We start from the raw sequence: 27500 nt of genomic DNA, 5'->3' as shown, positions 1-27500 counted from the left end.
CTATAGTAGATTGACATGTTACTCGTCTTGTTGGCTAGTGATTTCGTGGTTCGTTACTCGTCTTGTTGGCTAGTGATTTCGCGGTTCGTTACTCGTCTTGTTGGCTAGTGATTTCGCGGTTCGTTACTCGTCTTGTTGGCTAGTGATTTCGCGGTTCGTTACTCGTCTTGTTGGCTAGTGATTTCGCGGTTCGTTACTCGTCTTGTTGGCTAGTGATTTCGCGGTTCGTTACTCGTCTTGTTGGCTAGTGATTTCGCGGTTCGTTACTCGTCTTGTTGGCTAGTGATTTCGCGGTTCGTTACTCGTCTTGTTGGCTAGTGATTTCGCGGTTCGTTACTCGTCTTGTTGGCTAGTGATTTCGCGGTTCGTTACTCGTCTTGTTGGCTAGTGATTTCACGGTTCGTTACTCGTCTTGTTGGCTAGTGATTTCGCGGTTCGATACTCGTCTTGTTGGCTAGTGATTTCGCGGTTCGATACTCGTCTTGTTGGCTTAGGGAAACTACACTGAACAATAATATATACTCAACATGCAACAATTAAAAATATTTTACTGAGTTATAGTTCATTTTAGGAAATCAGTCAATTTAAATAGAATTCATTAGGTCTTAATCTATGGATTTCACATGACTGGGAATACAGATATGCATCTGTTGATCACAGATACCTTAAAAATAAAGGTATGAGCGTGGATCAGAAAACCAGTCAGTATCTGGTGTGGATCAGAAAACCAGTCAGTATCTGGTGTGGATCAGAAAACCAGTCAGTATCTGGTGTGACCACCATTTGCCTCATGCAGCATGACACATCTCCTTCACATAGAGTTGATCAGGCTGTTGATTGTGGCCCGTGGAATGTTGTCCCACTCCTCTACAATGGCTGTGTGAAGTTGCTGGATATTGGCGGGAACTGGAACACGCTGTCGTACACGTCAATCCAGAGCATCCCAAACATGCTCAACGGGTGACATGTCTGGTGAGAATGCAGGCCATTGAAGAACTGGGACATTCTCAGCTTCCAGGAATTGTGTCCAGGTCCTTGTGACATGGGGCCGCGCATTATCCTGCTGAAACATGAGGTGGATGAATGGCACGACAATGGATCTCAGGATCTCATCACGTTATCTTTGTGCATTCAAATTGGCATTAATAAAATGCAACTGTGTTCATTGTCTGTAGCTTATGCCTGCCCATACCATAACCCTACCACCACCATGGGGCACTCTGTTCACACCCTGACATCAGCAAACCGCTCGCCCCAATGACGACGTACACTGTCTGCCGTCTTCCTGCTACAGTTGAAACCGGGGTTCAACCGTAAAGAGCACACTTCTCCAGCGTGCCAGCGGCCATCGAAGGTGAACATTTGCCCACTGAAGTCGGTTACGACGCCGAACTGCAGTCAGGTCAAGACCCTGGTGAGGACCACGAGTTTCCCTGAGACGGTTTCTGACAGTTTGAAGAACTTCTTTGGTTTTTGCAAACCCACAGTTTCATCAGCTGTCTGGGTTGCTGGTCCCAGACGAACCTGCGGGTGAAGAAGCCTGATGTGGAGGTCCTGGGTTGTCGTGGTTACACGTGGTCTGCGGTTGTGAGGCCGGTTGGACGTACTGCCAAATTCTCTAAAACGATGTTGGTGGCGGCTCATGGTAGAGAAATTAACATCTGGCAACCGCTCTGCTGGACGTTCCTGCAGTCAGCATTCCAACTGCACGCTCCCTCAAAACTTGAGACATCTGTGGCATTGTGTTGTGTGACAGAACTTCACATTTTAGAGTGGCCTTTTATTGTCCCAAGCCCAAGGTGCACGTGTGTAATCATCATGCTGTTTAATCTGCTTCTTGATATAACACACCTGTCAGGTGGATGGATTCTCTTGGCAAAAAAAACAACAGGGATGTAAACAAATTTGTGACATGAAATTTGAGAAGAAAAATAAGCTTTATTTTTGTTCATATGGAACATTTCTGAGATCTGATATTTCAGCTCATGAAACGTTGTACCAACACTTTACCAACATATGCGTTCATATTTTTTGTTCAGTATAGATGTGGACAGTTATTTTTATCAGAATTTTCTAAGGATTGCACATCGTTGCATCCTCGATTTTTGTTGCATGTTCTGTTCATGTGACTTACCATATTCTAAATCTTAATGATTTACTATATTATCTAATCGGCTTTAAGCACTAAATTTATATGGGTCCGGTAAATTTCTCAAATGTTAAATTAAAAAAATTAAATTAAAAAAAACGCGTCCGGTTAAATATCCGTCGCCACGAAAACCCGGATCTGAATATATAATATTTATGTCATTGTGATCCACAGGAGCCAGGATGGACCAGCTGGACCTGCAGCCCGGGGACTCACCGCTAAGGTAACTATAGGGCGCACACACACACACACACAGTAGAGTAGGCTTCTTTCTCTGTTCTCTCTGTTATTGATCTCTCTCTGTTTATTATTTATTGATTTGTACCGTTATGTTAAATTGGTATCCTGAAGGTTTCAAAATCCCGAACGGGAAAAAAATTAAAATCAACAATGCAGCTGGCTACTCTCTTTTTCGCTGATGATACCAGTGTGTGTTCAGTACTACATCGCGTTGAGGTGTCACTACAGCCCCGGGTTTGATCCCAGGCTGATCCCAGGCTGTGTCACAGCTGGCCCCATGAGGTTGGCGCACAGTTGGCCCAGCGTCGTCCGGGTCAGGGGATGGTTTGGCCGGCCTGGGGTTTCCTTGTCCCATCGCACTCTTGCGACTCCTTATGGCGGGCCTGCAAGCTGATTTCGGTCGGCCAGTTGGACAGTGTTTCCCTCCGACGCATTGGCTTCTGGGTTAAGCGAGAGGTGTGTCAAGAAGCAGTGTGAAGCTGTCATCAAGGCAAAGGGTGGCTTCTTTGAAGAATCTCATCAAATATATTTTGATTTATTTCAAAGTTTTTTTTTTTTGGTTGCTACACGATTCCATATGTGTTATTTCATAGTTTTGATGTCTTCACTATTATTCTACAGAGTAGAAAATAGTAAAAAATAAAGAAAAACCCTTGAATAAGTTGAGAGTCCAAACCTTTTGGTTGGTACTGTGTGTATATCTATATAAATAAAAAAAAACATATTTATTATATATTTTATTTATATCCTATAAATAGCCTATCCTAGGAGTGGATTCAAAAAATGAGTTTTCTATTAAAATATATTTGGCGATTAACTAACTTCTAAAAAGTATTATTTGTTTTTGTTGCCAGGCAGAAGGCAGGCAGCTCTATTATTTGATTGACAGTTCTGGTTGCCTAGTGATGGAAGTTAGTCCCGCTTCAGAAGCGGTACTCCTTTACAGACGAGTTAAATGGTGCATCGACCATTAACCAGGGAAATTATTACAAATATATATAGATTTTTTTTTGTCTGAATCTAAAAAGCCGTAGTAAACCCTTCCAGACAAACCAGGCGTAGCCGACGCACTTTCAAAGGTATATGACTGCAGTTCTGGAGGCGAAGGGGGGTACGACCCAGTACTAATAACGGGCCTAATTGGACCAGTACTAGATGGGTGTATCTAATAAACTGTGGTCTACGGGCTAATTGGACCAGTACTAGATTGGACCAGTACTAGATGGGTGTATCTAATAAACTGTGGTCTACGGCCTAATTGGACCAGTACTAGATGGGTGTATCTAAAAAACTGTGGTCTACGGCCTAATTGGACCAGTACTAGATGGGTGTATCTAATAAACTGTGGTCTACGGCCTAATTGGACCGTTATTCTGCATTGTGAATTGACGTGTAATTTAATCCTTTTCCCTTCTAGTTTTAATTATTTTTTTAATGGCAGTTTAAACGTTATTAAGCAGAATTCTAAATTTGTCACATCCCTGGTTGTTTATTGCTGTGTGTTTCAGGGTCGAGGAAGTCGAGGCCCACCCTTCTCCAACAGGGTCAGACGTTCTCTCAATCCCTTCCTCTACAGAAACACTGAGTACGATGTCTGGGTCAAGTCCAAGAGAGGTACGTTTTTAAGATACTTCCTTTTAAATTCCAATTCCCGTCAATTACCTCAAGAAGGATTTCAGGCATTTAAAAGACGAGGGATATAGAAAGCACTTTGTCCAGACAGCTCGTCTGACTGCTGATACAGCAGTCGGTCATCTGTACGTGCTGTCAACCTATGAGTCGGTCATCTGTACGTGCTGTCAACCTATGAGTCGGTCATCTGTACGTGCTGTCAACCTATGAGTCGGTCATCTGTACGTGCTGTCAACCTATGAGTCGGTCATCTGTACGTGCTGTCAACCTATGAGTCGGTCATCTGTACGTGCTGTCAACCTATGAGTCGGTCATCTGTACGTGCTGTCAACCTATGAGTCGGTCACTGCATTAAATGTTTTTGTTTTACCTTTATTTAACAAGTCAGTTAAGAACATATTCTTATTTTCAATGACGGCCTACCGGGGAACAGTGGGGTTAACTGCCTTGTTCAGGGGTACAGTGGGTTAACTGCCTTGTTCAGGGGAACAGTGGGTTAACTGCCTTGTTCAGGGGAACAGTGGGTTAACTGCCTTGTTCAGGGGTACAGTGGGTTAACTGCCTTGTTCAGGGGTACAGTGGGTTAACTGCCTTGTTCAGGGGTACAGTGGGTTAACTGCCTGTTCAGGGGAACAGTGGGTTAACTGCCTTGTTCAGGGGTACAGTGGGTTAACTGCCTTGTTCAGGGGTACAGTGGGTTAACTGCCTTGTTCAGGGATACAGTGGGTTAACTGCCTGTTCAGGGGAACAGTGGGTTAACTGCCTGTTCAGGGGAACAGTGGGTTAACTGCCTTGTTCAGGGGTACTGTGGGTTAACTGCCTTGTTCAGGGGAACAGTGGGTTAACTGCCTTGTTCAGGGGAACAGTGGGGTTAACTGCCTTGTTCAGGGGAACAGTGGGGTTAACTGCCTTGTTCAGGGGAACAGTGGGGTTAACTGCCTTGTTCAGGGGAACAGTGGGGTTAACTGCCTTGTTCAGGGGAACAGTGGGGTTAACTGCCTTGTTCAGGGGAACAGTGGGGTTAACTGCCTTGTTCAGGGGAACAGTGGGGTTAACTGCCTTGTTCAGGGGAACAGTGGGGTTAACTGCCTTGTTCAGGGGAACAGTGGGGTTAACTGCCTTGTTCAGGGGAACAGTGGGGTTAACTGCCTTGTTCAGGGGAACAGTGGGGTTAACTGCCTTGTTCAGGGGAACAGTGGGGTTAACTGCCTTGTTCAGGGGAACAGTGGGGTTAACTGCCTTGTTCAGGGGAACAGTGGGGTTAACTGCCTTGTTCAGGGGAACAGTGGGGTTAACTGCCTTGTTCAGGGGAACAGTGGGGTTAACTGCCTTGTTCAGGGGAACAGTGGGGTTAACTGCCTTGTTCAGGGGAACAGTGGGGTTAACTGCCTTGTTCAGGGGAACAGTGGGGTTAACTGCCTTGTTCAGGGGAACAGTGGGGTTAACTGCCTTGTTCAGGGGCAGAAAGACAGATTTTTACTTTGTCAGCTCGGGGATTCGATCTTGAAACCTTTCGGTTACTCTAACCACTAGGATACCTGCCTCCCCCGATGACTAACAGTATGTGGACACCTGCTCGTCCGACATCTCATTCCAAAATCATGGGCTTAAATATGGAGTTGCTGCTATAACAGCCTCCACTCTTCTGGGAAGGCTTTCCACTAGATGTTGTAACATTGCTGCTATAACAGCCTCCACTCTTTTGGGAAGGCTTTCCACTAGATGTTGTAACATTGCTGCTATAACAGCCTCCACTCTTCTGGGAAGGCTTTCCACTAGATGTTGGAACATTGCTGCTATAACAGCCTCCACTCTTCTGGGAAGGCTTTCCACTAGATGTTGGAACATTGCTGCTATAACAACCTCCTCTCTTCTGGGAAGGCTTTCCACTAGATGTTGGAACATTGCTGCTATAACAACCTCCTCTCTTCTGGGAAGGCTTTCCACTAGATGTTGGAACATTGCTGCTATAACAACCTCCTCTCTTCTGGGAAGGCTTTCCACTAGATGTTGAAACATTTCTGCGGGGACTTGCTTCCATTCAGCTACAACGGCATTAGTGAGGTCGGGCACTGATGTTGGGCGATTAAGGCCTGGCTCGCAGTCGGTGTTCCAATTCATCCCAAAGGTGTTCGATGGGGTTGAGGTCAGGGCTCGGTGCAGGCCAGTCAAGTTCTTCCACACCGATCTACACAAACCATTTCTGTATGGACTTCACTTTGTGCACCGGGGACATTGTCATACTGAAACAGGAAAGGACCTTCCCCAAACTGTTGCCACAAAGTTGGAAGCACAGAATTGTCTAGAATGTCACTGTCTGCTGTAGCGTTAAGATTTCCCTTCACTGGAACTAAGGGGCCTGAACCATGAAAAAAACAGCCCCAGACCATTATTGCTCCTCCACCAAACTTTACAGATGGCAATATGCATTAGGGCAGGTAGCGTTCTTCTGGCATCCGACAAACCCAGATCTGTCTGTCGGACTGCCAGATGGTGACACGTGATTCATCACTCCAGACGTTTTCTTTTTTTATCAAATACAAAAGTTTTTATTTTTTGGGGCTTAATAGTTTTTAAATTGTATTTTTGTTTTGTTTGTTTCAGTTGTCATTTACTATAATAACCTTGGTACCTGTGGTGGTGTCATGGTGATCTTGTTCACCTGTTATAACTTGGTTACTTCCTGTTTCAGCTCAGCAGAAGCTGGATTTCTGCATCGCCGCTGGGATGCAGTATACAGTGGGAGACAAGTGCAAGGTACGGTGTGTGTGTGGTCTTCTCTCCACTGACTATTTTTTTTTTTGTGTGGATGCTCTCTGATAGTGTTGTTCTGTCCCGCCCCCTCTAGGTTCGCCTTGACAACGGTGGGCGTTACTATGGCGCCTACATCCAGGAAGTGTCGCCTGACAACGGGCCCGTCACTGTCTTCATAGAGGAACTGGGCAAGAAGTAGGTCATCTCTCCTTTTTATATTATCTTTGTTCTCTGATTTACTCTTAATTATTATTTTTTTATATAACATTAATTTGTGTGTTTGTCCAGACACACTGTGTCCCTCTGGAACCTGCGCCCCCCCACAGATGAGACGTTGTCCTGGAGCACGGTGGCCCGAGACGGAAAGAGACTGAACAACGGCTCTGCTCCAAACTCTGGTAAGGACAACTGTCCCCTAGCCCCCTAATCTCTTTTAAGGGCCTTAAACATGTCCCCTACGTCTTCCCCCTAGTCTTTGGTAAGGGCATTACACATGTCCCCTAGCCACTAACTCTATGAAACCTCTTGCATCTTCCCAACAGTATTCTTGAATAACCTTTTCCTGCTCTGGATTCGAGAGTCTTTGATCGATCTCTTGTGTTCTGGAATATAGTTGTTTTAGAATGAGCTGTGTTCTGTTGTTGAACACTCTCAACTCTTCCCTCTCTCTCTCTCTCTCTCTCCAGATTGGGAGGGCAGGGGAAGAGGGAGGAAGTCAGGGAAGCCTTCAACGCCGTCGGCAACGCCGTCTGTCTCCCAGGCTAAAGGACCCTCCCAAAGTGGTGGCCGCGGTGTCCAGAAGCCCCTGCAGGCCACCGTAGAGGAGGGAGGTGTCCGGAGCACCAACACCAGGTCTGTTTGGACCCCAATACTACATTTTTACACAGATGGGAAAATAAACCATCAATCTACAAACAATTTCCCCATAAATTACAAAACAAAAACACGGAAATATCACATTTACATAAGTATTCAGACTCAGTACTTTGTTGAAGCACCTTTGGAAGCGATTACAGAATCGAATCTTCTTGGGTATGAAGCTACAAGCTTGGCGCACCTGTATTTGGGGAGTTTCTCCCATTCTTCTCTGCAGATCCTCTCAAGCTCTGTGAGGTTGGATGGGGAGCGTTGCTGCACAGCTATTTTCAGGTCTCTCCAGAGATGTTCGATCGGGTTCAAGTCCGGGCTCTTGCTGGGCCACTCAAGGACATTCAGAGACTTGTCCCGAAGACACTCCTGCGTTGTCTTGGCTGTGTGCTTAGGGTTTTTGTACTGTTGGAAGGTGAACCTTCACCCCAGTCTGAGGACCTGAGCGCTCTGGAGCAGATTTTCATCCAGGATCTCTCTGTACTTTGCTCTGTTCATCTTTCCCTCGATCCTGACTAGTCTCCCAGTCCCTGTCACTGAAAAACATCCCCACAGCATGATTCTACCACCACCATGCTTCACCGTAGGGATGGTGCCAGGTTTCGTCTAGACGTGACGCTTGGCATTCAAGCCAAATAGTTCAATCTTTGTTTCTTCAGACCACAGAATCTTGTTTCCCATGGTTTGAGAGACTTTAGGTGCCTTTTGGCAAACTCCAAGCGGGCTGTCCTGTGCGTTTTACTGAGGAGTGGCTTCCATCTAGCCACTCTACCTTTTTAAAGGCCTGATTTGGTGAAGTGCTGCAGAGATTGTTGTCCTTCTGGAAGGTTCTCTGGAGCTCTGTCAGTGACCTTCAATGCTGCAGACATGTTTTGGTACTCTTGCCCAGATCTGTGCCTCGACACAATCCTGTCTCTGAGCTCTACGGACAGTTCCTTCGACCTCATGGCTGGGTTTTGTTTTGACGTGCACTGTCAACTGTGGGACCTAATGTGAATCGTTTCGCGTATGTCGCGCTTCACTTAATTAAATGTTTTACCAAAATGCGTTTTGGGGCAGAAATGCCTTCTGGGACATGGGAACTTTCATGTGCCTTAATAACAAACTTGTATTCCATCCATAAATACGAATAAAATAGTTAAATGACTATTTGCTTAGGAATAAGCAAGCAGCCTTCCCACTAGCCATGATTGGCTTAAATAATGTATGGGCTGGACATGCCGAGAGAGATGAGTTTGGATTGGTCTGCCATGTAGCAAGCTTCTGTCTATTAATGTGAGCTGTTCAGTGTTGACAGCTCTTTCTACCGCACCGTTTTTTTCCAGTCATCCAGAACAGCTGGTGCTCTCATGCATGCTTCAGTGTTGCTTGCCTCGAAGCGAGCATAGAAGGCATTTAGCTCGTCTGGTAGGCTCCCGTCACTGGGCAGCTCGCGTCTGGGTTTCCATTTGTAGTCCGTAATAGTTTTCAAGCCCATGCCACATCAGACGAGCGTCAGAGCCGGTGTAGTAGGATTCGATCTTAATCGTAAGCATCATCTAATAACAATAACATATTTTTTTGGGACTCTTAGTGCATAGTAGCAATATCAAAAACAATCACTGTACCTTTTACACCTGCTATATTTTGTGCATGTGACAAATAAACATTTATTTGATATAGCATGTGTTTAGTGCATGGCCTCACATGTGAATCTTTAAAGAGATGGGTGGGGCTAAAGCTTCAGAGGGTGTGAACAATGCTGAATGGGTGAGGCTAAAGCTTCAGAGGGTGTGAACAATGCTGAATGGGTGAGGCTAAAGCTTCAGAGGGTGTGAACAATGCTGAATGGGTGGGGCTAAAGCTTCAGAGGGTGTGAACAATGCTAAATGGGTGTGGCTAAAGCTTCAGAGGGTGTGGACAATGCTAAATGGGTGTGGCTAAAGCTTCAGAGGGTGTGACCGATGCTGAATGGGTGGGGCTAAAGCTTCAGAGGGTGTGAACAATGCTGAATGGGTGGAGACAAAGACGAGCTCTCCTGTAGTAGTACCAAAACATTCACAGGCCAATTTCTCAAAAGTGGGGTTACAAGTTTAGCAACTTTACAAGCAGAATTACTTTCCCATTGTTCCTCGGGTGTAGTGTCTGATATACCATTTTCTAGCGCTGAGTCTCTACTTTTATCCAATGTAAAAAATAAAATAAAAACATTTTAAAATGTTGCTACTTAAGACCGAATCCAGGTTGTCGGTCACACATGGACAGGTGTTTGCCTTTCCAAATCATGTCCAATCAACTGAATTTACCACAACTGAATTTACCACAGTTGGACTGTGATGGATGATCAATGGAAACAGGATGTACCTGAGCTCAATTTTGAGTCTTCTAGCAAAAGGGTCTGAATACTTATTTAAAGAAGGTATTTCTGTTTTAGTTTTTTTTTAAATGACATTTGCAAAAATGAATAAACCTGTTTTCACTTTGTCATTATGGGGTGTGTGTCGATTGATGAGGAACATGTTTTATGGGATCCATTTTTAGAATAAGGCCGGAACGTAACAAAATGTGTGAAAAAGTCAAGGGGGTCTGAATACTTTCCAAATGCACTGTTACTCATTATTAACTGGCTGGTTATTGACTGTGTGGCTGGTTATTGACTGGCTGGTTATTGACTGGCTGGTTATTGACTGGCTGGTTATTGACTGGCTGGTTATTGACTGGCTGGTTATTGACTGGCTGGTTATTGACTGTGTTGGCTGGTTATTGACTGTGGTGGCTGGTTATTGACTGTGGTGGCTGGTTATTGACTGTGTTGGCTGGTTATTGACTGTGGTGGCTGGTTTGTTGACTGATGGCTGGTTTATTGACTGTGGTGGCTGGTTTATTGACTGTGGTGGCTGGTTTATTGACTGTGGTGGCTGGTTTATTGACTGTGGTGGCTGGTTTATTGACTGTGGTGGCTGGTTTATTGACTGTGTGGCTGGTTGTTGGCTGGTTATTGACTGTGGTGGCTGGTTATTGACTGTGGTGGCTGGTTATTGACTGTGGTGGCTGGTTATTGACTGTGGTGGCTGGTTATTGACTGTGGTGGCTGGTTGTTGGCTGGTTATTGACTGTGTGGCTGGTTGTTGGCTGGTTATTGACTGTGGTGGCTGGTTATTGACTGTGGTGGCTGGTTATTGACTGTGGTGGCTGGTTTATTGACTGTGGTGGCTGGTTGTTGGCTGGTTATTGACTGTGGTGGCTGGTTATTGACTGTGGTGGCTGGTTATTGACTGTGTGGGCTGGTTATTGACTGTGGTGGCTGGTTATTGACTGTGGTGGCTGGTTATTGACTGTGTGGCTGGTTGTTGGCTGGTTATTGACTGTGTTGGCTGGTTATTGACTGTGGTGGCTGGTTTGTTGACTGTGGTGGCTGGTTTGTTGACTGTGGTGGCTGGTTTATTGACTGTGGTGGCTGGTTTATTGACTGTGGTGGCTGGTTTATTGACTGTGGTGGCTGGTTTATTGACTGTGGTGGCTGGTTTATTGACTGTGGTGGCTGGTTTATTGACTGTGGTGGCTGGTTATTGACTGTGGTGGCTGGTTATTGACTGTGGTGGCTGGTTATTGACTGTGGTGGCTGGTTTATTGACTGTGTGGCTGGTTGTTGGCTGGTTATTGACTGTGGTTGGTTGTTGGCTGGTTATTGACTGTGGTGGCTGGTTATTGACTGTGTGGGCTGGTTGTTGACTGTGGTGGCTGGTTATTGACTGTGGTGGCTGGTTTATTGACTGTGGTGGCTGGTTTATTGACTGTGGTGGCTGGTTATTGACTGTGGTGGCTGGTTTATTGACTGTGGTGGCTGGTTATTGACTGTGGTGGCTGGTTTATTGACTGTGGTGGCTGGTTATTGACTGTGGTGGCTGGTTTATTGACTGTGGTGGCTGGTTTATTGACTGTGGTGGCTGGTTTATTGACTGTGGTGGCTGGTTTATTGACTGTGGTGGCTGGTTTATTGACTGTGGTGGCTGGTTTATTGACTGTGGTGGCTGGTTTATTGACTGTGGTGGCTGGTTTATTGACTGTGGTGGCTGGTTTATTGACTGTGGTGGCTGGTTATTGACTGTGGTGGCTGGTTATTGACTGTGGTGGCTGGTTTATTGACTGTGGTGGCTGGTTGTTGACTGTGGTGGCTGGTTATTGACTGTGGTGGCTGGTTGTTGACTGTGTATCAGGAGACCCTCTTCCAGCTCTGTGTCAGAGGCAGCATCAGTAGCAGCAGTAGCAGCATTTGGTCTATCAGAGGCACAGCGTCAAGCCAAAGAGGAGGAGCAGAGGAACATGGCCCTGCTGGAGATGGCACTACGGGATGAGAGAAGCTTCCCTGCACTGGGGGTGAGGAGGAGGCGTGTGTTTGGGGGGTGAGGAGGAGGCGTGTGTTTGGGGGGTGAGGAGGAGGCGTGTGTCTGGGGGGGTGAGGAGGAGGCGTGTGTCTGGGGGGGGTGAGGAGGAGGCATGTGTCTGGGGGGGGTGAGGAGGAGGCGTGTGTCTGGGGGGGAGCGTGTGTCGGGGGGGGGGGGCGAGGAGGAGGCGTGTGTCTGGGGGGGGCGAGGAGGAGGCGTGTGTCTGGGGGGGGCGAGGAGGAGGCGTGTGTCTGGGGGGGGCGAGGAGGAGGCGTGTGTCTGGGGGGCGAGGAGGAGGCGTGTGTCTGGGGGGGGCGAGGAGGAGGCGTGGGTCAACATGTTTTTTTGTTAAGACTATACTTAACCCGTGATAAACTTCTCCCGCTGTCTCTGTCCCCTCTGTCTCTGCCCCTGCTGTCTTTCTGTCTCGCTCTCAGGTGGTGTCTAATGCCAGTGAGGGGAAGAAGAGGACAGGCAGAGGCATGGTGAGTTACATTCTAAACACTTTGAATTGTCTTTATTTCAAACTGTGGGTCTGTCTGGAGGGCCGGTGGGTGGGTCTGTCTGGAGGGCCTGTGGGTGGGTCTGTCTGGAGGGCCTGTGGGTGGGTCTGTCTGGAGGGCCTGTGGGTGGGTCTGTCTGGAGGGCCTGTGGGTGGGTCTGTCTGGAGGGCCTGTGGGTGGGTCTGTCTGGAGGGCCTGTGAGTGGGTCTGTCTGGAGGGCCGGTGGGTGGGTCTGTCTGGAGGGCCGGTGGGTGGGTCTGTCTGGAGGGCCTGTGGGTGGGTCTGTCTGGAGGGCCTGTGGGTGGGTCTGTCTGGAGGGCCTGTGGGTGGGTCTGTCTGGAGGGCCTGTGGGTGGGTCTGTCTGGAGGGCCTGTGGGTGGGTCTGTCTGGAGGGCCTGTGGGTGGGTCTGTCTGGAGGGCCTGTGGGTGGGTCTGTCTGGAGGGCCTGTGGGTGGGTCTGTCTGGAGGGCCTGTGGGTGGGTCTGTCTGGAGGGCCTGTGGGTGGGTCTGTCTGGAGGGCCTGTGGGTGGGTCAGTCTGGAGGGCCTGTGGGTGGGTCAGTCTGGAGGGCCTGTGGGTGGGTCTGTCTGGAGGGCCTGTGGGTGGGTCTGTCTGGAGGGCCTGTGGGTGGGTCTGTCTGGAGGGCCTGTGGGTGGGTCAGTCTGGAGGGCCTGTGGGTGGGTCTGTCTGGAGGGCCTGTGGGTGGGTCTGTCTGGAGGGCCTGTGGGTGGGTCTGTCTGGAGGGCCTGTGGGTGCGTTTGTCTGGAGGGCCTGTGGGTGGGTGTGTCTGTCTGTCTGGAGGGCCTGTGAGTGGGTTTGTCTGTCTGGAGGGCCTGTGGGTGAGTTTGTCTAGCTGTCTGGAGGGCCTGTGGGTGGGTTTGTCTGTCTGTCTGGAGGGCCTGTGGGTGCGGTTGTCTAGCTGTCTGGAGGGCCTGTGGGTGGGTTTGTCTAGCTGTCTGGGGGGGCTGTGGGTGGGTTGTCTGTCTGTCTGGAGGCCCTGTGGGTGCGTTTGTCTGTCTGGAGGGCCTGTGGGTGCGTTTGTCTGTCTGGAGGGCCTGTGGGTGGGTTTGTCTGTCTGTCTGGAGGGTCTGTGGGTGCGTTTGTCTGTCTGGAGGGCCTGTGGGTGCGTTTGTCTGTCTGTCTGGAGGGCCTGTGGGTGGGTGGGTGGGTTTCTGTCTGTCTGTGGGTTTGTCTGTCTGCCTGTGGGTGCGTCTGTCTCTGTGTCTGTCTGTCTGTCTGGAGGGCCTGTGGGTGCGTCTGTCTGTCTCTGTGTCTGTCTGTCTGGAGGGCCTGTGGGTGCGTCTGTCTGTCTCTGTGTCTGTCTGTCTGGAGGGCCTGTGGGTGTTTTTGATGCTAATCTTTACCTGTTGTGTTTTGTAGAGGAGATCAACACTAGAGGAGGAGAGGAAGACCCCATCACCTCCTTCTCCTAACCTTCCTCCTACTCCTAACCTTCCTCCCACTCCTAACCTTCCTGCCACTCCTAACCTTCCTGCCACTCCTAACCTTCCTGCCACTCCTAACCTTCCTGCCACTCCTAACCTTCCTGCCACTCCTAACCTTCCTGCCACTCCTAACCTTCCTGCCACTCCTAACCTTCCTGCCACTACTAACCTTCCTGCCACTCCTAACCTTCCTGCCACTCCTAACCTTCCTGCCACTCCTAACCTTCCTGCCACTCCTAACCTTCCTGCCACTCCTAACCTTCCTGCCACTCCTAACCTTCCTGCCACTCCTAACCTTCCTGCCACTCCTAACCTTCCTGCCACTCCTAACCTTCCTGCCACTCCTAACCTTCCTCCCACTCCTAACCTTCCTCCTACTCCTAACCTTCCTCCTACTCCTAACCTTCCTGCTACTCCTAACCTTCCTGCTACTCCTAACCTTCCTGCTACTCCCAGCCTTCCTCCAACCACCATTCCTTCCACCCCTATCCATGTCAAATCCTGGCCTAAAACAACTGCTGCTGTTCCTGTCGTCCCCACCCCTCACCTCGTCCCACCTGTGTCTGGGGTTTTAACTGCCCTACCTCTGGTGACCTCTGTGCCCGACACGGTGACTTCTGTGCCCGACACGGTGACTTCTGTGCCCGACACGGTGACTTCTGTGCCCGACACGGTGACTTCTGTGCCCAACACGGTGACTTCTGTGCCCGACACGGTGGACCAATCCCCTCAGACAATACAGACTGTCCCTCTCAACCCCCCCTCTCTCAATCTCACCCACCCCTCCTCTCTTCCACAATCTGGTCAACCCTATGTACCCCAATGTTCTCTCTCCCAGCCCCCCCTCTCCCAGCCCACCCTCTCCCAGCCCCCCCTCTCCCTGGATCCTCCATCCAGTGAGGTCTCCTCAGCCTACACCCCAGGTAACATCCCCTAAAGTGTTCCACTCACCTTTTTGTGTTTGTTTTCTATGTTCCCTAATAAAGAAGTGATTTTACTTGTCTCTCCTTGTAGTTTACCTCTCAGTTCATCTCAATGCTGCCACCTTGGCAGGATTTGTTAAAGAACAAGTACAAATAAAATTGTCTCTCCTCTTCAACAGCTTTATCCCACATCGGTGTTCCCCCCACTTCCTTCCTCCCCACCAACCACCCTCCTCATCCTTCCTCCCACCCTTCCCTTCCCCCCGGGCTCTCCCCAGCCCCCCTCCAGCCCCAGACTGTCACCCAGCCCCCCCTGTCGTTCCACCAGCTGGCTCATCTCTACCAAGACCCCTTGTTCCCAGGGTTCCCTTTGTCTGACAGGGAAGAGATAGTCCAGACTCCCCCTTATTCTTATATCCACACGGGAGAGGACCTGCCACGAGGTGAGTAGTGAAATATATATTTTATTATTGTCCCCTAACCCTACCACCCGTTAACTAATGGACAACAACACTTAGGCTTCTACTTCCAGCTCATACATACCAGAGGTGTGGACTCGGGGTCACATGACACGGACTCGGGGTCACATGACACGGGTCACAAATATGATGACTTGCAACTCGACTTTGACACCAATGACTCGTGACTTAACTTGGACTTGAGCCTTTTGACTCGATCTGACTTGATACCCTCCCCAAGCCTCCCCAAGCCTCCCCAAGCCTCCCCAAGCCTCTCCAAGCTGAAATATATAAAACATTATGCTATTAAACAGTGTGCAGCGCATCAAACTCTTCATTTAACGGCTTGGAGAGGCTTGGAGAGGCTTGGGGAGGCTTGGGGAGGCTTGGAGAGACTTGAGTGCTAAGACTTGAGACTTACTTGTGCCTTGTAAAACAATGACTTGGTCCCACCTCTGATATATACATTTTACAGACCCAATCTATTTTACAATAGTTATATTAAGTTTGTTTTAGTCCCATCCTTCAGCTCCCCTCAGCCCCTCCCATCTATCTCTGAACACCATCCAGTCCCATCCTTCAGCTCCCCTCAACCCCTCCCATCTATCTCTGAACACCATCCAGTCCCATCCTTCAGCTCCCCTCAACCCCCTCCCATCTATCTCTGAACACCATCCAGTCCCACCCTTCAGCTCCCCTCAACCCCTCCCATCTCCCCTCAACCCCTCCCATCTCTCTCTCTGAACACCATCCAGTTCCATCCTTCAGCTCCCCTCAACCCCTCCCAGCTCCCCTCAACCCCTCCCATCTCTCCTCAACCCCTCCCATCTATCTCTGAACACCATCCAGGCCCATCCTTCAGCTCCCCTCAACCCCTCCCATCTCTCTCTGAACACCATCCAGTCCCATCCTTCAGCTCCCCTCAACCCCTCCCATCTCCCCTCAACCCCTCCCATCTCCCCTCAACCCCTCCCATCTCCCCTTAACCCCTCCCAGCTCCCCTCAACCCCCTCCCATCTATCTCTGAACACCATCCAGTCCCATCCTTCAGCTCCCCTCAACCCCTCCCATCGCTCTCTGAACACCATCCAGTCCCATCCTTCAGCCTCCCTCAACCCCTCCCATCTATCTCTGAACACCATCCAGTCCCATCCTTCAGCTCCCCTCAACCCCTCCCATCTATCTCTGAACACCATCCAGTCCCATCCTTCAGCTCCCCTAAACCCCTCCCATCTATCTCTGAACACCATCCAGTCCCATCCTTCAGCTCCCCTCAACCCCTCCCAGCTCCCCTCAACCCCTCCCAGCTCCCCTCAACCCCTCCCATCTCCCCTCAACCCCTCCCATCTCCCCTCAACCCCTCCCATCTCCCCTCAACCCCTCCCATCTCCCCTTAACCCCTCCCAGCTCCCCTCAACCCCTCCCATCTCCCCTCAACCCCTCCCAGCTCCCCTCAACCCCTCCCAGCTCCCCTCAACCCCTCCCAGCTCCCCTCAACCCCTCCCATCTCCCCTCAACCCCTCCCAGCTCCCCTCAACCCCTCCCATCTATCTCTGAACACCATCCAGTCCCATCCTTCATCTCCCCTCAACCCCTCCCATCTCCCCTCAACCCCTCCCATCTCCCCTCAACCCCTCCCATCTCCCCTCAACCCCTCCCATCTCCCCTCAACCCCTCCCATCTCCCCTCAACCCCTCCCATCTCCCCTCAACCCCTCCCATCTCCCCTCAACCCCTCCCATCTCCCCTCAACCCCTCCCATCTCCCCTCAACCCCTCCCATCTCCCCTCAACCCCTCCCAGCTCCCCTCAACCCCTCCCAGCTCCCCTCAACCCCTCCCAGCTCCCCTCAACCCCTCCCAGCTCCCCTCAACCCCTCCCATCTCCCCTCAACCCCTCCCAGCTCCCCTCAACCCCTCCCAGCTCCCCTCAACCCCTCCCATCTTCCCTCAACCCCTCCCAGCTCCCCTCAACCCCTCCCATCTCCCCTCAACCCCTCCCATCTCCCCTCAACCCCTCCCAGCTCCCCTCAACCCCTCCCATCTCCCCTCAACCCCTCCCATCTATCTCTGACCACCATCCAGTTTTGATTTCTATTTGTCATATTTTGCTGTTTCACAAAAGCTCTGAACCTTTCTGTTCTCATATATTCTACAGATTGTAAATTTAAAGATACATTTTTTTTTTATTTTTTTTTTACTCAGAGTATTATTGATTGATTATAACTTTTCAAATCACCCCAGTAGTGCAATTGCAGAGTTAGCTCCAGGTAAATGTTGCAATTCTTCAGTCCATTTCATGGACCAATGACCAAAAACGAGCTTCATATGGACAGTACCAAAACAAATGATCTAATGATTCTGCCTCTTCGCAGCAAAATCTGCAGAGCTGAGATGGTTGCATCACCCATATAGAACATTCTATTGCTTGCAAGAATTTTCTATAATTTAAATTTAAAAATTTAAGTTTTGAATCTGGTGTTGTTTTGCGTATCAGTTCATAAACCATGTGACATGGAATCGGTACGTCTACAATCTCCTCCCAACTGGCCTCCAATCTATATGGCACAGCTGTTCATTTTTTTTGTAATCCATAAATTATACTGGTATACTTTTTTTTTATTTATCACAATTTTCTTTAGCCGATTTTGGTCTTTAATTCAGGGCCGACATACAAGCTCCTTACTTTCTCCCCCTTCCTCTTGCATTTTTGTGGTAATTCTACAATTTGTTTTTAGTCTGTCTGCTCTACCCAAAATTACATTTCCATATATTTTTGTTAGCTGCATGTGTGACTCAACTCCACCAGTCCTATTTATGATATTATTTACAAATATTATCCTACACGGTAATGTAAAAGTTACTATTTTTTAGTAATCCAATAAGTAATATAGTACATAATTTGGTTTTAATCCAGAGAGGTTAGCGAAAGTATCTAGATCCTCTGAGGCTGTGGAGGGATTCGGATTCTAAAAGTATCTAGATCCTCTGAGGCTGTGGAGGGATTCAGATTCTAACAGTATCTAGATCCTCTGAGGCTGTGGAGGGATTCAGATTCTAACAGTATCTAGATCCTCTGAGGCTGTGGAGGGATTCAGATTCTAACAGTATCTAGATCCTCTGAGGCTGTGGAGGGATTCAGATTCTAACAGTATCTAGATCCTCTGAGGCTGTGGAGGGATTCAGATTCTAACAGTATCTAGATCCTCTGAGGCTGTGGAGGGATTCAGATTCTAACAGTATCTAGATCCTCTGAGGCTGTGGAGGGATTCAGATTCTAACAGTATCTAGATCCTCTGAGGCTGTGGAGGGATTCAGATTCTAACAGTATCTAGATCATCTGAGGCTGTGGAGGGATTCAGATTCTAACAGTATCTAGATCCTCTGAGGCTGTGGAGGGATTCAGATTCTAACAGTATCTAGATCCTCTGACGTTGTGGAGGGATTCAGATTGTGGTTTGAAAAGACTGGTGTGAGGTAGCCTAGTGGTTAGAGCAGGTAGCCTAGTGGTTAGAGCAGGTAGCCTAGTGGTTAGAGCAGGTAGCCTAGTGGTTAGAGCAGGTAGCCTAGAGGTTAGAGCAGGTAGCCTAGTGGTTAGAGCCTGGTGGTTCGAGGCAGGTAGCCTGGTGGTTCGAGGCAGGTAGCCTGGTGGTTTGAGGCAGGTAGCCTGGTGGTTCGAGGCAGGTAGCCTGGTGGTTCGAGGCAGGTAGCCTAGCCTAGTGGCTAGAGGCAGGTAGGCTAGAGGCAGGTAGCCTAGCCTGGCGGCTAGAGGCAGGTAGCCTAGCCTGGCGGCTAGAGGCAGGTAGCCTAGCCTGGCGGCTAGAGGCAGGTAGCCTAGCCTGGCGGCTAGAGGCAGGTAGCCTAGCCTGGCGGCTAGAGGCAGGTAGCCTAGCCTGGCGGCTAGAGGCAGGTACAGTGCCTTGCGAAAGTATTCGGCCCCCTTGAACTTTGCGACCTTTTGCCACATTTCAGGCTTCAAACATAAAGATATAAAACTGTATTTTTTTGTGAAGAATCAACAACAAGTGGGACACAATCATGAAGTGGAACGACATTTATTGGATATTTCAAACTTTTTTAACAAATCAAAAACTGAAAAATTGGGCGTGCAAAATGATTCAGCCCCCTTAAGTTAATACTTTGTAGCGCCACCTTTTGCTGTGATTACAGCTGTAAGTCGCTTGGGGTATGTCTCTATCAGTTTTGCACATCGAGAGACTGACATTTTTTCCCATTCCTCCTTGCAAAACAGCTCGAGCTCAGGGAGGTTGGATGGAGAGCATTTGTGAACAGCAGTTTTCAGTTCTTTCCACAGATTCTCGATTGGATTCAGGTCTGGACTTTGACTTGGCCATTCTAACACCTGGATATGTTTATTTTTGAACCATTCCATTGTAGATTTTGCTTTATGTTTTGGATCATTGTCTTGTTGGAAGACAAATCTCCATCCCAGTCTCAGGTCTTTTGCAGACTCCATCAGGTTTTCTTCCAGAATGGTCCTGTATTTGGCTCCATCCATCTTCCCATCAATTTTAACCATCTTCCCTGTCCCTGCTGAAGAAAAGCAGGCCCAAACCATGATGCTGCCACCACCATGTTTGACAGTGGGGATGGTGTGTTCAGGGTGATGAGCTGTGTTGCTTTTACGCCAAACATAACGTTTTGCATTGTTGCCAAAAAGTTCAATTTTGGTTTCATCTGACCAGAGCACCTTCTTCCACATGTTTGGTGTGTCTCCCAGGTGGCTTGTGGCAAACTTTAAACAACACTTTTTATGGATATCTTTAAGAAATGGCTTTCTTCTTGCCACTCTTCCATGAAGGCCAGAGTTGTGCAATATACGACTGATTGTTGTCCTATGGACAGAGTCTCCCACCTCAGCTGTAGATCTCTGCAGTTCATCCAGAGTGATCATGGGCCTCTTGGCTGCATCTCTGATCAGTCTTCTCCTTGTATGAGCTGAAAGTTTAGAGGGACGGCCAGGTCTTGGTAGATTTGCAGTGGTCTGATACTCCTTCTATTTCAATATTACTTGCACAGTGCTCCTTGGGATGTTTAAAGCTTGGGAAATCTTTTGGTATCCAAATCCGGCTTTAAACTTCTTCACAACAGTATCTCGGACCTGCCTGGTGTGTTCCTTGTTCTTCATGATGCTCTCTGCGCTTTTAACGGACCTCTGAGACTATCACAGTGCAGGTGCATTTATACGGCGACTTGATTACACACAGGTGGATTGTATTTATCATCATTAGTCATTTAGGTCAACATTGGATCATTCAGAGATCCTCACTGAACTTCTGGAGAGAGTTTGCTGCACTGAAAGTAAAGGGGCTGAATAATTTTGCACGCCCAATTTTTCAGTTTTTGATTTGTTAAAGTTTGAAATATCCAATAAATGTCGTTCCACTTCATGATTGTGTCCCACTTGTTGTTGATTCTTCACAAAAAAATACAGTTTTATATCTTTATGTTTGAAGCCTGAAATGTGGCAAAAGGTCACAAAGTTCAAGGGGGCCGAATACTTTCGCAAGGCACTGTAGCCTGGTGGTTAGAGGCAGGTAGCCTGGTGGTTAGAGGCAGGTAGCCTGGTGGTTAGAGGCAGGTAGCCTGGTGGTTAGAGGCAGGTAGCCTGGTGGTTAGAGGCAGGTAGCCTGGTGGTTAGAGGCAGGTAGCCTGGTGGTTAGAGGCAGGTAGCCTGGTGGTTAGAGGCAGGTAGCCTGGTGGTTAGAGGCAGGTAGCCTGGTGGTTAGAGGCAGGTAGCGTAGCCTAGTGGTTAGAGGCAGGTAGCGTAGCCTAGTGGCTAGAGGCAGGTAGCGTAGCCTAGTGGCTAGAGGCAGGTAGCGTAGCCTAGTGGCTAGAGGCAGGTAGCGTAGCCTAGTGGCTAGAGGCAGGTAGCGTAGCCTAGTGGCTAGAGGCAGGTAGCGTAGCCTAGTGGCTAGAGGCAGGTAGCGTAGCCTAGTGGCTAGAGGCAGGTAGCGTAGCCTAGTGGCTAGAGGCAGGTAGCGTAGCCTAGTGGCTAGAGGCAGGTAGCCTGGTGGTTAGAGGCAGGTAGCCTGGTGTTTCAGCCCTGCATTTCTAGGCCTTTCATATTAATATTGCATCTAATTTTAACAGCTAACATTTCGATGGCCATATTAAATATATATGCTGATAGTGGACAACCTTGTTTTACTCCTCTTGACAGTTTATACTTTCTGAGAAGTAGCCATTTATTTACTATTTTACACCTGATGGTACTATACATAACTTTAACCCGTTTATATAAGAGATTCTCCAAAATGTAAAATATTTCAGGAATTTATATGTAAATTCTAGTCGTACTTTATTAAAAGCCTTTTCAAAGTCGGCTCTGAATACCAGGCCTGGTTTCCCAGAGTCTTCACAGTGTTCTGTTGTTTCCAGTACTTATATTATCTCCGATGTATCGTCCATGTAAAACACCTGTCTGATTACGATGAATAATATTTGACAAAACCTCTTTTTTTTTTATGTTTAAATGCTCTCTCTACAGATGTCAACATCCTGAGGTTTTTCTTCAACCTTGGTGTGAAGGTAATGACCATACTACATTGCCTAGCAGCGTATCTTGGTAGCTCTTAACAAGTGTCTGTAAATACGCTACTGACCAAAACACTTGCACTATTTTCCTCCCTCCCTCCCTGCCCCTCCCTCCCTTCCCCCTCCAGGCGTTCACCAACCCCATGTGGCCCCCCCACTCTTACATCCTCCCTCTTCACCAGGCCTACAGCATGCAGCCCAAACTACCCTCAGTCTCCCTCCCCTCTTCCCACTGGTACCCCTCCCACCCCTCCACCGCGCCCCAGGAGGGGTATGGACACCCCCACCCTCAGTACCCCTCCTCCTCGGGTTTGGGGGGCCTCCATCTGCATGACAACCTCCCGAGATCAACCCCCCAATTGGCTGCAGAACCTCCCCAGCATATGGAGTTCAGATACGGGCAGGATGGGCGCTCCGCCCTGGGGTACCCTTCCAACCGCCACCTTCACCCTGCCTCAACCCAGCCCGTGCCGTTCCAGCCACGTATGGCTGGCTCTCTACCCTGGTGTAGCAACGTTACCCCGCGACCGAACGCCTACGCTGGGGTATGTTCTGTACCCACACCCCTGACACAATACTCTCCACAAGCACCCCAACCTGCACCTACCAACCAGTACCCGACTGCACCTCCCAACCAGTACCCGACTGCACCCCAATCCTCTACCCACACCTCTCAAGCTCAGCCCTACACTCCAGCTCCAGCCACCTCCCCTCCCTCCGTACCCCAGTACCAATCAGCGGCTCTGGGGTACCCTCCCCCGAGGCTGCCCAGTGGGAACCAGACCCAAGGACCGCTGGATCCTCGCCCCGCCAGTGGTGCCTCTTCCCTGGGTATGAGGTCCAGCCACAGCCCCCTGGAGATCCCTAATGCTAATACTACCTCTGTTGTCAATATTACTACTGATGCTACTACCTTGTCTAGTACTACTGCTTCCAACACAGAGAGAGGTGAGTGTGGACCTCTCTACATTTTATGTGATCGATTTTTGTTTCGTTTTTTGTTTCCAACTTATCACTCTTTTTACTTGTTTACACAGATTTAGAGATGAACACGTTCTCTCACTTTACTAACAGAGAGGTTTTAGAGATGAACACGTTCTCTCACTTTACTAACAGAGAGGTTTTAGAGATGAACACGTTCTCTCACTTTACTAACAGAGAGGATTTAGAGATGAACACGTTCTCTCACTTTACTAACAGAGAGGTTTTAGAGATGAACACGTTCTCTCACTTTACTAACAGAGAGGTTTTAGAGATGAACACGTTCTCTCACTTTACTAACAGAGAGGTTTTAGAGATGAACACGTTCTCTCACTTTACTAACAGAGAGGATTTAGAGATGAACACATTCTCTCACTTTACTAACAGAGAGGATTTAGAGATGAACACGTTTTCTCACTTTACTAACAGAGAGGATTTAGAGATGAACACGTTCTCTCACTTTACTAACAGAGAGGATTTAGAGGATGAACACATTCTCTCACTTTACTAACAGAGAGGATTTAGAGGTTGAACACATTCTCTCACTTTACTAACAGAGAGGATTTAGAGGTTGAACACGTTCTCTCACTTTACTAACAGGATTTAGAGGTAATTTCAAGCCTCACATTTCTCTAGTAGGGACCTTTTTTTTAAAGTTATTTATGGTAATCAACGATATAAGTGGACGGTTTGGTCGGTCTCTAATGTTCGGGTTATTGTCTCAGCTTTACAGACTGTTCTTGCAGGCTTCGCAGACAGAGGACAGGGAGACATGAAGACGGCTGGCACTCTGCTAGTGAACCCTCTTCCTCCTCCTGAGCAGGTAAGTCTTGATGGAGCAGCAATTGGCGTCCTGACTAAGTGGGCTACATCGTTTGCCAAAGTATTGTAAAAAAAATAAAAATAAAAGGTGCATGGTCGCAGAGAATGTTAGCATTTTAGCTAACCCTTTACCCTTTTCCTAACTTTAACCTAGTTCTCCTAACCTGCTGGGTTAGTTCTCCTAACCTGCTGGGTTAGTTCTCCTAACCTGCTGGGTTAGTTCTCCTAACCTGCTGGGTTAGTTCTCCTAACCTGCTGGGTTAGTTCTCCTAACCTGCTGGGTTAGTTCTCCTAACCTGCTGGGTTAGTTCTCCTAACCTGCAGGGTTAGTTCTCCTAACCTGCTGGGTTAGTTCTCCTAACCTGCTGGGTTAGTTCTCCTAACCTGCTGGGTTAGTTCTCCTAACCTGCAGGGTTAGTTCTCCTAACCTGCGGGAGTTAGTTCTCCTAACCTGCTGGGTTAGTTCTCCTAACCTGCTGGGTTAGTTCTCCTAACCTGCTGGGTTAGTTCTCCTAACCTGCAGAGTTAGTTCTCCTAACCTGCAGAGTTAGTTCTCCTAACCTGCTGGGTTAGTTCTCCTAACCCTGGGGGGGTTAGTTCTCCTAACCTGGGGGGGTTAGTTCTCCTAACCTGGGGGGGGTTAGTTCTCCACACCTGCTGCTTAAAGTCACTTTTGACTGTATACTGTATACCATCTAGTCAACTGTATACTGTATACCATCTAGTCAACTGTATACTGTATACCATCTAGTCAACTGTATACTGTATACCATCTAGTCAACCACAGTAATGTTATTTTTCTTCCTGGGGTAAATGCAGATGGACCAACCTCAGGCTGTGTTACACTATAGATGGGCTGTATGGTCCACTATGTTACACTATAGATGGGCTGTATGGTCCACTATGTTACAATAATACACTATAGATGGGCTGTATGGTCCACTATGTTACAATAATACACTATAGATGGGCTGTATGGGCCACTATGTTACACTATAGATGGGCTGTATGGGCCACTATGTTACACTATAGATGGGCTGTATGGTCCACTATGTTACACTATAGATGGGCTGTATGATCCACTATGTTACAATAATACACTATAGATGGGCTGTATGGTCCACTATGTTACAATAATACACTATAGATGGGCTGTATGGGCCACTATGTTACAATAATACACTATAGATGGGCTGTATGGGCCACTATGTTACACTATAGATGGGCTGTATGGTCCACTATGTTACAATAATACACTATAGATGGGCTGTATGGGCCACTATGTTACACTATAGATGGGCTGTATGGTCCACTATGTTACAATAATACACTATAGATGGGCTGTATGGGCCACTATGTTACACTATAGATGGGCTGTATGGTCCACTATGTTACACTATAGATGGGCTGTATGGGCCACTATGTTACACTATAGATGGGCTGTATGGTCCACTGTGTTACACTATAGATGGGCTGTATGGTCCACTATATAGATGGGCTGTATGGTCCACTGTGTTACACTATAGATGGGCTGTATGGTCCACTGTGTTACACTATAGATGGGCTGTATGGTCCACTGTGTTACAATAATACACTATAGATGGGCTGTATGGTCCACTGTGTTACACTATAGATGGGCTGTATGGTCCACTGTGTTACACTATAGATGGGCTGTATGGTCCACTATGTTACACTATAGATGGGCTGTATGGTCCACTGTGTTACACTATAGATGGGCTGTATGGTCCACTATGTTACACTATAGATGGGCTGTATGGTCCACTATGTTACACTATAGATGGCCTGTATGGTCCACTATGTTACACTATAGATGGGCTGTATGGTCCACTATGTTACACTATAGATGGGCTGTATGGTCCACTATGTTACACTATAGATGGGCTGTATGGTCCACTATGTTACACTATAGATGGGCTGTATGGTCCACTATGTTACACTATAGATGGGCTGTATGGTCCACTATGTTACACTATAGATGGGCTGTATGGTCCACTATGTTACACTATAGATGGGCTGTATGGTCCACTATGTTACACTATAGATGGGCTGTATGGTCCACTATGTTACACTATAGATGGGCTGTATGGTCCACTATGTTACACTATAGATGGGCTGTATGGTCCACTGTGTTACACTATAGATGGGCTGTATGGTCCACTGTGTTACACTATAGATGGGCTGTATGGTCCACTATGTTACACTATAGATGGGCTGTATGGTCCACTGTGTTACACTATAGATGGGCTGTATGGTCCACTATGTTACACTATAGATGGGCTGTATGGTCCACTATGTTACACTATAGATGGGCTGTATGGTCCACTATGTTACACTATAGATGGGCTGTATGGTCCACTATGTTACACTATAGATGGGCTGTATGGTCCACTATGTTACACTATAGATGGGCTGTATGGTCCACTATGTTACACTATAGATGGGCTGTATGGTCCACTATGTTACACTATAGATGGGCTGTATGGTCCACTATGTTACACTATAGATGGGCTGTATGGTCCACTATGTTACACTATAGATGGGCTGTATGGTCCACTATGTTACACTATAGATGGGCTGTATGGTCCACTATGTTACAATATAGATGGGCTGTATGGTCCACTATGTTACACTATAGATGGGCTGTATGGTCCACTATGTTACACTATAGATGGGCTGTATGGTCCACTATGTTACACTATAGATGGGCTGTATGGTCCACTATGTTACACTATAGATGGGCTGTATGGTCCACTATGTTACACTATAGATGGGCTGTATGGTCCACTATGTTACACTATAGATGGGCTGTATGGTCCACTATGTTACACTATAGATGGGCTGTATGGTCCACTATGTTACACTATAGATGGGCTGTATGGTCCACTATGTTACACTATAGATGGCCTGTATGGTCCACTATGTTACACTATAGATGGGCTGTATGGTCCACTGTGTTAATAATTTTAACATTTTGCAAAAAAAAATTCTGGAATGTTACGTTCCCCAGCTAGAAAACCAAACTAAGTCACTGACAACAACCAGAATGAACCAGGTGGGGTTTTAGGAGGGGTTCTGAAAGACACTCATGGGGGGTCCACTGGAAGATGACTAGCAACAACAACTGGGCCCTAAAAGACACCCAATGTGAGTGGCCAGCCTCTAAATATCACCTGGGCCAGCCCCTAATATCACCTGGGCCATCAGCTAAATATCAACTGGGCCAGCCCCTAATATCACCTGGGCCAGCCCCTAATATCACCTGGGCCAGCCCCTAATATCACCTGGGCCAGCCTCTAATATCACCTGGGCCATCAGCTAAATATTACCTGGGTCAGCTGCTAAATATCACCTGGGCCATCAGCTGAATATCACCTGGGCCAGCCCCTAATATCACCTGGGCCATCAGCTGAATATCACCTGGGCCAGCCCCTAATATCACCTGGGCCATCAGCTGAATATCACCTGGGCCAGCCCCTAATATCACCTGGGCCATCAGCTAAATATCAACTGGGCCAGCCCCTAATATCACCTGGGCCATCAGCTAAATATCACCTGGGCCAGCCCCTAATATCACCTGGGCCATCAGCTAAATATCACCTGGGCCAGCCCCTAATATCACCTGGGCCATCAGCTGAATATCACCTGGGCCAGCCCCTAATATCACCTGGGCCATCAGCTAAATATCAACTGGGCCAGCCCCTAATATCACCTGGGCCATCAGCTAAATATCACCCGGGTCAGCCGCTGAATATCACCCGGGCCAGCCGCTGAATATCACCCGGGCCAG

At 48.2% G+C, this 27500-nt stretch overlaps 1 protein-coding gene across 1 annotated transcript in view; it reads left to right on the top strand.

Annotated features, from left to right (window-relative positions):
- Positions 1-27500, top strand: part of otud4 (OTU deubiquitinase 4) — a 43990-nt gene that overhangs the window by 13752 nt on the left and 2738 nt on the right. The window contains exons 8-20 of the mRNA XM_036987082.1: positions 2324-2372; positions 3898-4003; positions 6714-6778; positions 6870-6970; positions 7064-7173; positions 7462-7627; positions 11839-11998; positions 12444-12491; positions 13889-14876; positions 15056-15319; positions 21843-21883; positions 22018-22837; positions 23596-23693. Of these exons, the coding sequence (XP_036842977.1) occupies positions 2324-2372; positions 3898-4003; positions 6714-6778; positions 6870-6970; positions 7064-7173; positions 7462-7627; positions 11839-11998; positions 12444-12491; positions 13889-14876; positions 15056-15319; positions 21843-21883; positions 22018-22837; positions 23596-23693 (3016 nt within the window). The remainder of the gene's footprint in view (positions 1-2323; positions 2373-3897; positions 4004-6713; positions 6779-6869; positions 6971-7063; positions 7174-7461; positions 7628-11838; positions 11999-12443; positions 12492-13888; positions 14877-15055; positions 15320-21842; positions 21884-22017; positions 22838-23595; positions 23694-27500) is intronic.

Source organism: Oncorhynchus mykiss, chromosome 9 (assembly GCF_013265735.2).
Source record: "Oncorhynchus mykiss isolate Arlee chromosome 9, USDA_OmykA_1.1, whole genome shotgun sequence".
Classification (NCBI taxonomy): Eukaryota; Metazoa; Chordata; class Actinopteri; order Salmoniformes; family Salmonidae; genus Oncorhynchus; species Oncorhynchus mykiss.
This window is presented reverse-complemented; position numbering and strand designations above follow the sequence as displayed.